The sequence below is a fragment of the Lates calcarifer genome, linkage group LG8, assembly GCF_001640805.2.
Source record: "Lates calcarifer isolate ASB-BC8 linkage group LG8, TLL_Latcal_v3, whole genome shotgun sequence".
NCBI lineage: Eukaryota > Metazoa > Chordata > Actinopteri > Centropomidae > Lates > Lates calcarifer.
The window spans coordinates 12895669-12912407 of NC_066840.1; the positions used below are offsets into that span (position 1 = coordinate 12895669).

General features: G+C 43.4%; 1 protein-coding gene across 1 annotated transcript; it reads right to left on the reverse strand.

Annotated features, from left to right (window-relative positions):
• Positions 1 to 139: 139 nt before the first annotated feature.
• Positions 140 to 14947, reverse strand: clcf1 (cardiotrophin-like cytokine factor 1). The gene is made up of 3 exons (XM_018668734.1): positions 14512 to 14947; positions 4610 to 4764; positions 140 to 3637 (listed from the first exon to the last, which is right to left on the reverse strand). The coding sequence occupies exons 1-3, from the start codon at positions 14528 to 14530 to the stop codon at positions 2282 to 2284; spliced, it is 1530 nt and encodes a 509-aa protein (XP_018524250.1). The 5' UTR covers positions 14531 to 14947; the 3' UTR covers positions 140 to 2281.
• Between the last annotated feature and the right edge of the window lie 1792 nt (positions 14948 to 16739).

Consider the following 16739-nt stretch of genomic DNA (forward strand, 5'->3'; position numbering starts at 1 on the left):
TGTTTTCCAGAGAGCTCCTCTCCCCTTGTGCCAATCACCCGTAACCATCCCTATAAAACTAAAACCATTGCAAACAAAAATCCCATATGCATTTTTGTCTCTCCCACCAATGGGCTCCCAAATGACCAATAACACCACGCTCTGTACAAAAGCTACTATTTATTCTCTCTTGAGTTACAATACAGTATTTTCACACTGGAGAAAAATAAATAAACATCTTGTTCAATAAATATTATAAAGATATGATCCATAACCTTTAGCCACATCATCTGAGTCACATTGCAAAGACATAGAAACAGACTTTTTTCTGGAAAAACAAATTAAGCCATCTGTAAATTGTAAAAGTAAGAAGACTGGTTTCGTGTTTTCTTAAAAATCACCTCAGTGTGTTTCATTTTTGTGTTAAGGAGCGTGAAGTGACGTAGAGGAACAGCTTAGGGGCTTTGGGAACTCAAATATCTTCTTGCCAAGAGTTAGTCAAGAAGATTCATACCACTCTCATGTCCGTCTGTTAAAAATGAAGCTTAAACCAGGAAATGGCTAGCTTAGCTTAGCATTAAACTTGAAGTCAGATTTACGATCAACACAAGGGAGGTCCTGCCATAGATACCTATAGTATGGGATTTGATTTATGGTTCAGGATCAGATCACACCCGCTAGCACCATGTCAGCATTAGACAGATACATCATGAATGACCAGGCCATGGGGCGCTTTAATTATATTCCACAGGTTAGCTGTACTGTCACCGTATTTACACAGAGAGCTGTTGTTATGGTTAGCGGAAGCTTTGCAGTGGAAATGACTTTGCTAGATTACTGAGCACTCTTTCAACGTCATGTTATCTTCACTATGATCAGTCTCTACCAGCATCAGAAACTTCTGGGTGAAAACGTAAGCAAACATGTTAACCACACAGTTCATGTGGTATCTCTGAAGCTGCCGTAGCCGTGATGTGCAGAGGAGGTGCACAGTGAAATCCATGAAAAAACTCAAATGTTATGCACTGGCACTGTCAGTTTGTCCACCACAAGTGTAAAGCGAGACTTCATCATTGTTTGGGACTGGGGTTAAATGCTGAACCACTTCTTAGCAAGGACCAGTGTCATCCTGGAGTGTGACCAGTGACAACAAGACTCTAGGATCGCTGCTTAACGTTCCTGTGCTTCGGTTTTTGTTCAGATTAAACAAACTAGATACAACGTGTTAAATAATGAGTTTTAGAGGTGTTTGTTGGTTTGGACAGAGCCAGGCCAGGTGTTCGTCCGCTTACAGTCTATATGCTAAGCTAACTGTCTCCATATCAGTCAGATATGAGAGTTGAATTGATCTAATCAATGCAAAATATGCAAAAAAGTCTGTTTCCCAAAATGTCTGAACTGTTCCGTTAAACATTAAAAAAATCTACTGAGATTTTTGTTAAATAATTCTTGCTAACGAGTGAAATCATTAAAAAGTAGTATAAAGAGCAAAGAAGTGAATGGTATGTTAAGGCACCAAATACCACAGCAAGTGTGTGTGTGTGTGTGTGTGTGTTTGACCACCTCTCTGTCCGGACAGTATGTGTAGCGCTGTTGTAGAGTTACTGTAACTGACCAGTCGACTTCTGATTACTCAGCATTACCCCTCTGCCCATTATTTCCACCGCTTATCCCCCTGACTCATACCGCCTCCCGTCTTCCTCTCCTTTTCTGCCTCTTCCTCTCCTCCTCTGTGCCCTCCTCATCCCTCTGGCCATTTCCTAACCCCCTCCCCACTTCCTCCTCTTTTCCTTTTGTCTTTTACCCATTCAGACATTTTCCCTTCTTCCTTTAGAGAAAATGAATGTTTGCTGATTCACACATCTGGGGTCACTGAATCAGTTTTCACTCAATGGCTGCACTGTCTGTCTCGCTGCCTGTCACTCAGTCTACCCTTGTGTGTGTGTGTGTCTAACCACCTACAGTGGTATTTCTGTTGATCTATGAGCCGTGAAGTCCGGTAACTCAGCCCAGTCTCAGTGTGTCTTGCTCAATGAGCTGCTATGTGCATTAGGCGGGTGACAGTGCTGGTAATGTGTTGGCTTTGTGTGTGTTATATTCCATTAGCACTTCTGGTGACCTGCCAAATAGTCCTTCATTCACTTATTCCAGTACGGTATGAATGAACGTGTTAAGCATGAATGTGTTTGTTTCCACTTAGATTTTGTGCAAATAATAGATTTCCGATATACTGCACATTTGTATGTTTGTTTGTGTGTGTGTGTGTGTGTGTGTGTGTGTGTGTGTGTGCTGTCTCAGTGTCTCAGCCTCGGAGTCTCTTCTTGAGGCGGTTAAAGTCCTTCGCCGATCGCCACAGCCAGCTCTGCAGCTCCCGCAATATCCAAAAGCCTTCCACCTTCCTGGCGAAGTCGTTCATCGTCGGCCGCACGGACAGGAGCGAGGAGGGGGAAGAAGAGGAGGAAGAGGTGGAGGTGGAGGAGAGCAGCGGAGCCAGAGGGGGCGAAAGGAGGGAGGTGCCCCTTCGTAAAGACAGAGGAACGGGCTGGGGGAGAAGGGTGTGCTCCTCGCCCGCTCCGAACTGGTAGAGCAAGGAGAGGGTGGATAGGGGAGGTTGGAGGGTGGGTACGAAGAGGGAGCGAGGAGGCCGACGCTGACGATAGAAAGCGGAGGAGGAGGAGGTGGCTTCCATGTCTGTTTTCTTCTCCTCCGCCATCATTAACGCTGTGCTTTTCTCTAGAATAAATCCATCTTCTTTTCTGATTGTGTCTGGGTGGTGTGAGTTCAGGTTGTAGCTGTACTGATTCTCGTTTCGGATGGTTGGTTGTCGAATGGAGGCGGAGCTCTCTGTGCCCGGGTACGACCATGTGACCCCAGGTTCTGGCTGCATCACCCTCTCTTCTCCATCCTCACTGATACTCAATAACCTTCTCCTCCTCCCCCATCCCTCCATTCCTCCCTCATCCTCCAGCTCCTCCTCCTCTCCTCCTGCTCTCTCCTCTTCGCTGGCGGCCCATCTCCTACTCTCAGGCTCTTCCCTCTTTCCTCTCCTCCCTCTTTCTCCTCTTCCCCTCTCCCTTGATCCACCGCTCCTTCCTCCAGCTGTGGTCACCTCTGCTTTCCTCCCCTCTTTCCCTCTCCTTTTTTCCATCAAGTCTACGCCGACGCCATCCTCCTGCTCCCCCCTGATCACCCTCATCCCGCTTCGTTTCTGGCTGCTACGCTGACCGGACTCTGTCCTTGTCCCAGCTCTGGACCTGTACAGGCTCTGGCTCATCAGCGGAGCCGGTCGGTCGCCTACCGCCCCCCTCTGAGGGTACTGCAGCTCGCCATCGTTGCTTCCAGTGTTTGCAGATGGAGAAGGAAGCGCGTAACCGAGCGTGGTCATCAGCGCGGATATGGAGCCCAGCAGTCCATCTAGGCCTGTGCAGAAGTGCAGCAGGGAGGTCTTGAGGGAGGGGCAGAGGGTGGAGCGGGCCAGCTCCCTGACGGCCGCCAGGAGCACAGAGTAGGCCTTCTGGTTCTGGGCGAGTCGGGCCTGGTTCTCCAGGCCGTGCCACAGCTCCAGGCGTGTGGCAGCACTGGGCAGGGACAGAGCCGTGCTGTTTGGCCGCGGAGGGGAGAAGTCTTTCTCGTTGAATGGAGGGCCTAGGTAGGTGAGCTGGAGGTTTACAAAACAGAGAAGAAAGAAAGGATGAGAAGGTTTAACTGATAATTCTAGTTTATTATTTATTTTCATTCTTTGGGACATCTCAGTAATTAACATAGGGAGCACAATGATATAAGTAATCACCTCGGGTTAGATCAAATCATTTCACTTGGTTAAGAAAAATAAGATGGTGCTGTCCTGTAAAAAATATTTTTTAACGGCAACAAGTTCTTGGTTGTGTACAAATTTCCTTGAGTTTTGTCGAGTCTATGAAGTCCGAGGAGACACTGCACATAAGTATTTGAGAGACAGATAATCTGTCATCATAAAGAAATAGTCATATTACATAAGTCTAGTTCAGTTTGCTGTTTGGCTGTGGATTAAACAAATTAACGCAAATTAGTTAGCTCATTTTTTTTTATCAGTGGACAGAGCCAGACTAGCTGTTTCCCCCATTTCCAGTCTTTATGCTAAACTTAGTCAGATTCTCTCTGTAGCATCATATTTCATGATTTTCTAACTTTTTTTGTTTGTTTGTTTGATCATTTGGGGGCAGCAAAAACAAGTTGCAAACACTGACATATTGTCACAGTTTGAGCTGATATGATGAACTTGTTCAGTTGCTAATTTACACGTCCAACGGAGCAACATTATGATGAATGTAAGTCCAGTATTTACTCTCTTTTACCTCTGTTTTGGGTCAACTCCCACTATGGTCACCAAAGCAAAACAATTAGCCAAAACATGCTAGCTCTGTGAAGCTAAGGGAAGCTGCAGATTCACATTCAGGTGATTATTCTCAGTAGGTTGATTAGTATGAAACACATGTTCACATTGTCATTTTATTGTTATTGTTAAGTGTTTATAATTTTTTTTTTGTATGACCTGGGCCTATATATCAGTTCATACAAAACTGATACAGTGAGAAACACTTGCATAGAACAGGACAATGACTTTGCGCCACAAAAAAAAAAAGTGACTCACATATACGTCTTTGATTTCCTTGAGCTGATACTCCAGGTATTTGGTCAGCTCGTACGTGCTCTCTATCGAACTCCTCTCACTGGCCAGGTTGTGTGATGAATCCAGGGCTGTCGCCATGGCAGCAGCCAATAGCAGGAGAAGCTGGTGTTGATGGACTGTGTAAAAATTAAAAAAATAAAATAAAAGTCTCTGATTAAAACACAGACAGTATGAGCTGTTTCTCTAATGACGCTCAAATCGCAGGAGTGTTAAAATTAACACACACTGCAGAGGTATTTGTAATCATAACAATGAGGTGAAATTTATCTCAGCCATTATTTTCCCAGACATTTTGTGATTATTTAACTTGGGGTTTGTCATTAATTTGATGACTTGAGAGCTCAACAGACAAAAATCACCTCCAGCAACAGTTTCCAAGCCTTTGCTGTAGTCGCAGCACCATTCACACTGTTTATAGGAATTTTTACAATATTCGGGTGTATTTCTTTGTCTCTATGGCGATGGCCTCGTCTGTTTACATATTGCCAGGGCAGCATCATCTGACACTGCCAATAAAGCTTTTTCCGTTTCCAATCTAATTTTAGAGGTTTCTGGCTGTCGGAGGTTTACTCTGGCTTCAAATAAAACCTCGCTTAATAGCTTCAGACAGTCAGCTTCAGACAGTCAGACAAATGGCTCCTATGTTCAGTGCACCAGCCTGTCAGGCAAACAGCTGCTTAAACACACACACACACACACACACATGTTCATTCCTGACTGATATCCCAAAAACAAAGACATGTGGCTTTCTTTACAATCACAAACATTAATGTGTTTGTATCAGTTGTATGTTTGCTGTGGACTTCTTGTTTATGTTTCAAAATGTTTGTGTAGGTGTTTTATGTTACTGTGTGAGTGTTTGTGAGAATGTTTCTAGCTGTAATTATATATGTGGATTAAATTCCCATTGCTGTGAGTGCATACACTGATTTTGTGTGTGTGTGTGTGTGTCAGAAAGAGAGAGAGAAAGAGGGGGGTTACAACACTGGAAACCTTTTAGTGCCCCTGTCTCTGGTTTCAAACAGAGAAAATTGGAGCTGAAAGGTGGTTTTCAACATTAAAAAACTTCACGTACATCCACTTATCTTCGCCCTGTGCTCGCTCTCTCTCCGGACGCTTTTGCTTTCACGCTCTCTCTTTTATATTCTGACTCGCTCTCAACACTTCCTCGGCCCCCTCACTCACTTGAGCTCAACACACATTTCTTTCGTTGTCTCTGCTCTCCGTCATCCTTTTCCATCCTCTCCCATCCCTCCTGACGCCCAAATGGCAGGGCAATGATTCATGCTTGTAATTACGGGCAGAAAGCACGCTGCTGTTCAACAGGTGTGAAATATGTATTGCACAACGTGTGCGACCCCGTCAGCTTTCCCTCATTCGCCCACTCTGTCTTTCCCTGACACACCTCGGCCCTCCCTTTGCCCCACCGATTTTAGTCACAAGCCCTTGAACTTTCCTTCCTCTTTCGTCTCCTCCTCCCTGCCTTACCTCCTTATCTCTTTTCTGCCTCAGGTCAAAATAACAGCAGCCAATTAACCCTGATTAGCTCTCATACTCCCTTTCTATTGCCCCTTTTTTCTCTCTCTCTGGCTTTCATCTCCACGGCCCCCCCAGGATGAATAAGAGACATAAGTGGATAGCTTAAACAGACCGCAAAACATTTACTCTCAACATGTTTTCAGTAGTTCTAAGAAAACAGGTTCTGACCTAAAACAGTCAACACCTTTTTCCTCTGACTCAGCCACTTGCATGTGACGTATCGGTATGCATTCCCTTACAGGGCTGGGTAGAAACTTAATAATGGTATGTTCTCTATACTACTCTATACAGAAAAATGTGCTGTCTGCCTGTTGTGCAACCTGAAACAAGAATGTGTTATAACTGCAGTAAGCAAGAAACTTAGTGTTAAAATGGAAAATATCCTGTCTTCTGTTCCTCTATCAAACACGTCAAAGCAATCAGAAAGAAAATAAATTGATAAGAGATTACTCCTGTGATTGTGGTACAAATTGATGACAACGCAACAACGACTGACTGTGATGGCATATATTGTCAAAGTTTCCTACTCTGCTTCCAAACTAGCTCAACAAGCTTAACCTCACCTTGAAAGCAATATATTCATCTAATGAGTTGAGCTTTAGTGACAGACTGAATGACAGATTGGGGAGACTGGTAATTTTGAATAAAAACAGGATTAGAGATGCTTGTCACCAAAGTGACATGGACAAAACCTGAACAAACAACTCTTAAAAGGGAAAAAAAAGCAGCCTCCTTCACAGCTGGTGACTCTTCCACTACCGCTTGACCCTGAGTAGTCGGCTACATCAAAGCATCCTCCCAGACTTATTTTCTAAATCACTGTGGTTGGGCTCCCACACGCTCCCACACACACCTTGAAATCAGTCAACTAGGACAACCCCCCTCCCTCCTGTCAGCCAAGCCTCCTCCGATCTCCTCAACCGCAAAAACCTCATCACCTGTCAGAGGCAATAAGCATCTTTCAGCGATGCTTCGACATTTGGAGCTCATCAAGGACCCTGGGGCTCCTCCCTCCGAACATCCTCCATTAGCGTCAAAACACCACGAAGTCAACACGACATTGGAGTAAACAGCCCTGGAGGGAAAAGGACACACACTGTGCAAAAAAGGGTTGTGTTCAGAAAGAATAAACAGGTACCAGGGAGAAAAAAAAATGGAGCCTGGGATGGAGAAAGAAAATTCTCCTTGGCAAAAATCAACCCAAACTGTTCCAAACCGTTTCCTTTTGTCTGCAGCCACATGCTTGGAGATGATTGCCAGACGTGAAAGGCTCTTGTTGTTTTGATTGAGCGCTGACATGTCTAAAAGCATCCTCCACTGCGGCTAAAAACAACCGCTCTTTTGTACAAGTAAACTGAGATAACTCAAACCCAGAGCCATGTTGTTGTTATATAATATTATACTGAGTAGCTACAGTATAGTCGGCATATAGCCTGACTTCAAGGTGAGCCCTGCAGGCTTGGGGCTGTGTCTGTGTACCTGGCAGTGGAAGCACACTCCGCAGGGCAGGGTTGAAACCAGAACATTCTCCGTGGGAGGATTGCATTACAGCAACACAGGGGTTCCCTGCAACGGCCGACCATGACCTGCCTCTGCGCCATTCTCTGCGCATTATCGCACACATACCTTATTGGAGTTACACATATGCACTCACAGGGGAGCTCCATTACTCGCAACAGATCATATATTTATCTTTGCGTTGTTCGTTGATGTAAAGTCAGATGTGGCACTCTGGAGAGTCTGGCTGCCATGTGCAAAGCAGAGCCGAACACAAGGTTTTGGGCGCCAGAGCTTCTGCGCTTCAAACAGGTCAGAATTAAACACCACCGCAGGGGTCAGGGTTCAGAGGTGAATTTTGGGGCGAAAGGTCGCGTTCAGGGGCAAAAAGAGCCTTGTAACGTACTTGACATTTTACACTCCAGACGGTGTTTTGGTAAACCAGTGACCCGGTATTTGCGGGTGTTGTACCGCTTCCATCAGAGAGGGACTAGTATTTCATCTTTCCCAACATGCACCACCATTTGAGGTTTTAAACAAGCACTTAAACAGAATTTGGTATTGTGGGAAAACCATGTGCAAGTAAATCTCTCCAGTCTGGTCCAGGAAAAACTACCTCCGGTGCCAAAAAAGGTTGCCCTCTGTTGCTCTAACCACTTGAAAGAAAGTCTTAAACAGAGAGGAAAGATGTTATAAATCAGGTCCAAATGAGATGTTTATCATTTCCAGTGCAACATTGATTAGGATGACTATAGTATAATGTCACTGCATACTTTTGGTGAGCATACATTGTACAACTCTGACAAGATTTAACATTAATCAAGCCATACAGCTTAATTTGGGGGGGGGGGGGGGGGTATCCAGAACCAAAACTCCTAGCTGCAGGCTACATCCTCTCACTCTTCATGCTTCACTTGTGTCTATTCACTGTGTAGAACTCCTCTGCTGCATCAGAGGACAAAATTAGACAACATTAGAGACAGAAGTGACTGATGTGTCTCATGCTGATATGTCATGCTGTGAGTGAAGTGAAGACAGATTTAAATCCAGTCTGACAGTCTGCAGACACACTCGACAAGTTCAGTTTGAATCCCATGTATAAATCTGAATGATGTTAACGTTACATTTGTTTTTAATGTGTGTTTTCTTTCTATCCAGACTTAATGGTAGAAATCTGATTACAATCTGGACATATATCAGGCTACAAAATCTGAAGACAGCCTCAGCTCAGTACATTGTAGGAAGACAAGAATATTGTGATAAAATGTTCTGATGCCAGGTTCACTTCATATCATGCCAACTGTAATTCTGAGCAGCAGAGTCGGCACTTCAGCCTTCTAGTTCTGATTCTAAGTCGGAGACGGCAAGAATTTCTGACAGCTGAAAAGAACAAGAAGGGTCAATAAACAGTTGGGAAATAGCTCCAAAGCCTCCATCACTAGCATCTATATCTAAATAACATCCAACAGTGACACTAATTCAATCAGTTCAGCTAATTTACATTGTGGGAATGCAGCATAAACTCAAGGCTCACTTACAAGCTTCTTCTGGGGTTTCCTGAGAAAGTAAAGTACCTAACATAAAAAGGTTACCGTTCCTCAACTCTTTTGATTACAGTCATAACCCTTGTCTCTGCTGAAAGGTAACTCTTTAAATTTTACAACCAAAAAGTCAGAATGAATATAAGAGATACTGAACCAAAGTTACAGTGGCACAAATGTGCGAGAAATGTACGTTTTTTTTCCCTTGTTTTTTCTGCATAAAAAGGGACTATAAGGCCTCTAGCTGCAAGTCTGAATCACTTTGTGTCAACAGCTGTTGCAGTGATATTGGGACCTAAAATGCTTTGCACAGATAGAATCAGGAGACTTAGAGCTTCCAAACAATGCATAATTTGTCAAGGTTGTGTGAGGACTGAATCCAATGCAGACCAAAACGCACCTAAAGTAGCGCTGCCGAGGCCAAAGCGTCCCACAGGTGGGACGGCGCATTTACAGTCCTCTTCAGTGAAAGAACAACCTGATTTCTTAAGTTACAACACCCAGTGACACTGGAGAAAGTTCTTTTCAGTGAAGACGACTGTTGGAGATGGTTGAAAGCTCCAGAAAAAGCTAATAAGCGAACCTTGAAGTGGGAATAATCAGATTTGTGCTCCCAAGGTCAAGAATAAATCTCCCATTTAATACCACTGAGATCCACATACTGTGGCCACATGTGATAACTTTGATCAGTCATTACAGTATATTCTGTTACTTTTAAATGTCGTTATCTATTACCACTTTATTTTAACTTCACAAGAGTCGCATTTCTCTCTTGGAGTGTGCACTGATCCCCTGCCTTGTCTTGCATATTTGTTGTCATCTAGCTAACGTGGCAGAGGCAGAGCTGCAGGCTCGTTGTGGCTTTGTTGACAGAAAAAGACCTGTCGGAGCCAAATCCAGAGCAGGCTGTTTGTTTCTCACATAGTTTTTTAATTGTTCTGTTGCACTGTACCTGGTGGCAATTTTGCTTTCTGTCATAACACTTAGCCCTAAACATAAACACACCTGTGCGGGACGCCAGGGGCAAAAACATGCATCAACACACTGACATGAGGGGACAGAGCCACAGGGTTGGGTGGAGGGGTGGAGGGAGGGGGGGGGGGAGTGGACTGAGACACACGCTTTCGGGCCGAGGTGAGCGAGGGTGAGCGGGGGCGAGTGGGTGGGGGTGGGGGTGGAGGGTGCAGGGGTTTGACAGTCTGGGGGTCAGGGTCGGTGTTGTGTGTCTGTGTACAGTTACAGGCCAGATTTATGTGTCAGTCTGTACTCAATCAAATGTGCATTCCTGCACTAACTCAACACACACAAACGTGCACACACACACACACACACACACACACACACACACGCACACGTATGCATCCAGATTGTGCACTGGAGAATAGGTCCATGTATGCACAAACATTGTACTGAATAAATACATATAAACAAACCATTGTGTACTCAAACACACACACACACACACACACACACACACACACACACACACACACAAACACACACACACACACACACACACACACATTTTCCCATCCCTGCTCCCAGGAGATTCCTTCCTCTGGAGTTTGTTCATACTGAATTTCAAATTGATCCTCTTGGCACTGGACACACGCTGGCGTTGCCAAACAGCATCAGTGACCCAAAAACAAAGGCGAAAAGAAAACACACATAAAAAAAAATCCAATAAAAATTATGTTTATGCCCAGAGAGTCTCTGTGCAGCTATTTCTCGCTAGTCATAAACTCAGTGTCCTCCGCCTTGCTCCCCTTTTTGTCTGTCTGTCTCTTCACCTTATAAGCCAATCTGTCTTTGCCTTTTTTTAAAAAAAAAAAAAATCTGTGGATTCCAGTCGCTCCATGCTTTATCGCCATGTTTGGTTTCAATTTCGTTGTCGCTTCATCTGTCCCCCCTCTCCCCCTAAATCTTCCTGAAACATCGAACTTCCATTTTAAAGTTTCCTTCCTCTCTCTCTCTCTCTCTCTCTCTCTCTCCCTAATTACTGCTCCCCTCTCTTCCTCTCACTAATTGGCTCCCCTCGTTCCCTCCATCGTCATCGTTCATTCCCTCTTTCCCCTTTTTTCAGACCTTCAGTTTTTAATTTACCTCTTAACCTTTCCCACCCCAGCCACCCCACCCCCGCTACCCTCATCCTGGCTACTCCCCATCTCGACCTCATGGTTTTCTCTTCAAAAAAAAAAAAAAAAAAAAGAGAAAAACCTGCTGAATTTCAAATTCTCTGCTCTGTCAGTGGGTTATGTACTGAAGTACAGCTCTGACCGTTCTTAAGTACTTTTACATTTGAATAAGGAGCTAAAATGATGAATCGATTAATAGCTGATCAACAGAAAATCAATCAGGTGAACTGTTGTGATGACTGTTTAATGTTCCAGCTTCTCAATCATAAGCATTTGCTGCTTTTTAACAAAATAAGTGATGTGAAGACGTCTCCTTTGACTTTAGAAAAACTGTGATTTTTCACTATTTTGTAGAACTCTAGCCCGAAGAACTGATCAGTCAATCAGATTAATTGGTACACCAATCAATAATGAAAAATGTTTAAGTTGCAGCCCTATTGTAATCATCTTATATATATTTTATTGCCTTTGTTATGTTTACTGGCCCTATTATTATTGGTGCATCTCTTATCATCGGCTTTTATTTATTAATTGATCATCTGGCGATAATAAAGTAATCTATTAATCTATTTCAGTACTTGCCACCTTGTACTGCAACTCCACCACATTTGAGAGGCAAATATTTTAAATATTGGTTTTACAGCTGTAGTTACTTGTTATGTACAGCAGATGTTAATATTAGATACAGTAAGCATTGTTATACAGCTGTTTAACAATATATAAAAACTTTAATTTAGCTCCATCCTGACCCACCACAGCACTAAAATGCAGGTAACATTAATTCATGAGTAATAATAATAACACAGTATTATAATTCAACACTGGCATGGGCCATTCTTCTTGAATTATGAGTACCTTTAACTTTGTAAATAAAGTTTTGAATGCAGAACTTTTAACAGTAACATCTGAGAGTGTTTTTACAGTGTGGTATTACTACTTTCACTACTGGATTTGAAAGTGAGGAAAGATATCTTGGGGCCTTGAAGGATAGAGACAGAAGGGAGGAGGTGCAGGAGGAAGAGAGGATTTGAGAGGAAGGAGGGAGAGGAAAAGGAGTTGGTGGAGGGGAGAGAGAGAGAGAGAGAGGGAGTCAGTGAGGGAGAGCTTTCTGAAGCGAGGGGCCATGTTAATTTGGGAAAAATGTAAACAGCATGTGTAACTGTTCAAAGCGTGACCGACTCATTTTATATCATTCCCCCCTTCTCTCTCCGCTCTCTTTCCCTCTGGGTGCTGCTAACTTCTGTCAATCTGCACTGCATTAACCCCTCTACCGCCAGTTCCTCCTTCCCTCTCTCTCTCTCTCTCTCTCTCTCTATTTACTTTTATCTGTCTCTACCTCTCTTTACCCTCTCTTACCCCCAACACACACACACACACACACACACACAACCTCCCCCCTCCACACATCCTCTTGACATCCCTATATATATACCGTGAAGAATTGAGGATGGCGCTGAGTGAATCAAAAGATGTGAAAGGTTCACTCTTTCTCTCTTTTTCACTCTTCCTTTGTTTCTTCCTATTGGCCAGTGCGTTTGAACTCCCTGGTTCAATACACACTTACACTTTTATCTGAAATACACCAACACTAATTCAATCCTCGCAGCAATAACAGGCCTTGTCCATGTGTGTGTGTCTGTGTGTGTGTGTGTGCGTACATGTGTGCAACAACAACACAGAGAGAGGGGAAAGGTTATGCATGTTTAAAATCAATAATGGTGCGTTTCCATGCATATGTCTGTGTGTGTGTGTGTGTGTGTGTGTGTGTGTGTGTGTGTGTGTGTATGTCCACCTGGGGAAGTAAATGTGTGTGTGCATGTGTGTGTGTGTGTGTGTCAAAGGTGGGATGTTCTTCAACAAGCTGAGGTTTCAGTGTATTTATTTGCTCTGGGTATCAGAGGGAGCAGCAGTTTGTTCTGCACCCGGCTCTCTATTTATTGTCCTTCTAACGTTACACCAAATTCGCTGATGGTTCACATGATGTGACCACCTAGACTGGGCGAGGAGAGCGAGGGGGGGAGGACAGGAGGAGGTGGGGAAGGAGAGAGAGACTGAGAGAGAGAGGAAGTTGGTGATCCTCTGTTTCAGCGCATCATTTCGTCATTTCATGGCACAGCCATCCCTCAGTTCCCTCTTCCTCTCACCTCCTTGTCCTTCCTTAGACATGAGGCAGCAGCCGCACCAGTCGTCCCAGGGGGAGAAGTGTGTGTGAGTGTGTGTGTATGTGTGTGTGTGTGTGTGTGTGTGTGTGCGTACGTCCTCTCACACCCTGACTAACGTGAATCATGTACTTTCTCATATCGGTGACAGCTAACTAGACAGGGGGTTTAGCTGCCTCCGACCCCTTCAGCTCCTGTCATTTTCTACTGTGAATAAGCCCCCCTCCTCTCTCTCTCTCTCTCTCTCTCTCTTTCTCTCTTACACACACACACACACACACACTCTTTTTTTTCAAACTTTTCTCTCTCTCTCTCTCTCTGCACTCTGCACTCTCTCACTTCTGTCACATTGCTTACACATTCCTTGGCAAATCTGAAAAATACATAATTACTTTAAAAGTAAATAAAATGTCGATCCGGTTTGTTTGTTCCATTATTATATCATTTTGTGTTCTTTTCTGTGTCCAGTATTTTTTGATAACCTTTACGGTTTGATAATGACCCTCCAAACCCATCTGCTTCTTCTTATTCTAATTTTCTCATGTGAATGAAATTATTCATAACCACATTAATGCTAATTCTGGGTGTTTGAAATACATTAATGAATATAAACATTATAAAGACATTTGAATTAATTTCTTAACAGGGTTGTAAAACTCTTTGAATAGAATAGAAGAGCATGTTTGCTTAGTTTTGGAAAATTCTATTAATATAAAACTTAAATTAAACTATAGGTCAGAACAATATTTAAAAGGTGTGCAAAATTATAAATCACACACCAGAATATTCTGTAGCACCCAGCCCTGCACTTTTTCACAACTTTTCTATTCAACATTTTTGCATAGATTTGCATACAGAAAAACAGAACCGAGGAAAAATAGCCACTAAATAAAATTGACTTGAGCGCTGTAGCCTTATGTGACAGATAAAGTATAATTGTTTTTCCTTGTTCTTTAAAACTTCCATTAAAAGTTTTTGATTCGTGGACTCACCTCCGCAAAACCTCTTCATTTCGCCCAGTACCTTTACTCCGTCCAGCGCGCTCTCTGAAGTTCAACCAGTGGCAGATTTAAGAGCTGAAATGAACCGATGGTGATGTCTCCTCTCCCCTCTCCTCCTCTGCACATCAGAGTTTCGCTGCCTTTTATTTTAAAAAATCGCAAACTTTTAATCATGTGTCGGCTTATAAAACCTGCTCTCCTCAACTCTGGAGATGAAAAAAGAATAATAATAACGCAGGTGATGTCGATTTAATCCTCTAAACGGAGGTGTTGATTATGTTGGAGATAATGTTTGAGAGAGGAGATGGAGCTGAAATCTAGTGACGCTCCGCCGCCTTTGGCGCGTGTGGTCCGTGTGACAGACTGACTGACGGCGGAGCCTTTTTGTAGGGTACCTCCTCCTCCTCCTCTTTTTCTACCCTCCCCCCCCCCCCCCCCCCCCCCCACACACCTCCCCTCCTCCTGTCTCTCCATCTTTTCCTCCTCCTCGGCTCTCGGTGATTCACCGCGCGGTTGACGCATCTCCGGGCTCAGCTCGAACCACGGGACTTGTCGAGACTCATGTCTCGTCTCCCTCTCCCGGACTCGATGTGACTGCAGCCGTTTGATCTTTAATCCGCTTCCGTTTAATAAGGTGCGAGTCCGGCTGCGGCCAAGGAGGACCCGGCAACCCCTGCGACCCACACATCAGCCAGGAAGCGAGGAATTATCTGTTCTCTCTCTCTGTCTTTATCTCTCTATCTCTGACTCCTCGAAAAACGACAAGTGTTTGCTTGTTTTTTTTAATATTATTATTCTCTTTTTACCTTTCTTTAATATCATATTATTCATGGATTTTTCTTTAAATAAAAAAACATGTAATAATTAAGAGTTGTGTGCCCCCCCTCCTTCTTTACGCATCAGAAGGCCCCATATATGTCTAGAAATTAATTTAATTTGTAGACACTGAACTAAACTTTTACAGTAATGTAGCTATGAGAGAAAAATGTAGTTTAACGTTGTCATATAAAGTCAAACAGACCATTCAAAAGCGTCTGGTAAAAAGAGAGGGCCTAGTCTATAAAGCGAACAGTTGTCGACAGGGATATTAAGGCCTATAAATTTAGAGGCCTGCGATAAAAGCCCACCATACACTGAGTCCCTTTAAGGAAATAATCTGCGTTTCTCTTTCTCAGAAAGGGAGAGGATGAGAACAAGTGTTCGCCTGCTCCGCTGCGTTTCTCTCTTCTCCCTTCATTCCTCGGGTTTTAGTTTTTATTGACAGTGGGATTATAGTGATGTTTTTTCTCTCTCACCTCCAGCTGTCACTCAGCGGCCCGCATCGTGGCGCGCATCACTGCTGTTAATGTTGCGTGTTTGTCCTGGATCCAACTTGAATTTAAAGAAAAAAAATTTAAATGAAAATGAAAATAACTCGCTCTCGCTCCCTGCAGTTAGTCGGGGCCTCTCGGTAAAAACAAATTCCCAGTAACCACTCTGATATCCCCTCAAATCTGTCAGGCTTGTGTGTTTCATCACCGCCCGGTATTATTTGAAAAAAATCCGAATGGATAAAGTGACCTGATTATGTGGATTGACAGTATCCTCAAGGCTGGATCAAAAATTGGCCAAGGAAAGGAGCAGAACTCCAGAGGCCCCAGAAGCTTCCCGCTTACTATGTGTCAGCTGCTTTATGCAAATTTAATTGAAAAATTTCCTCTGAATATGAGCCGCTAAAGCACAGTATTTACAGACATGATGAAGGCTTTTAAATGTGTCCTAATTTTTCTTGCAGTTCTATCTTTAAGTAAGTCCCTGTGTCAAAATTAGCTGATTTTAAGACCCTAGTTTCAGTTTAGTTCTTCGCGTATAAGCTGCATTTAAAAAAAAATAATTTGGTTAATCAGATGCCATAGAAAATCTAGGGCCAGTTAGAGAAACTGTGCGTGTGGGGAGCTCACCCACAGTTCACCCCTTAACATCTGATCATGAGTATCCTGTTTTTGTTTTTTCAGGGCCTTTTACAGTCACATTGAGTAAGTTAAAAATATATATATTTAGACTCTAACTTATAATAATAACTTAAAATAATGTAATATCCATCTTTCACTGTTATTACTAAACTACTGGAGGCCTCTGTAGTTTTACTCTGTGTTCAGTCGTGTTCTATAATTTTGCAATTCTGACGTTAGAATAGAATAGAGCAGAATAGATCAGAATAGAATGGAATGTTACTGGCC

Bases quoted from the DNA above. Each gene is read 5' to 3' on its own strand.
- clcf1 (XM_018668734.1), bottom strand. The intron at 3,638-4,609 runs GTGAGTCACTTT...GTAAACCTCCAG, and splicing joins AGGAAATCAAAGACGTATAT to CTCACCTACCTAGGCCCTCC.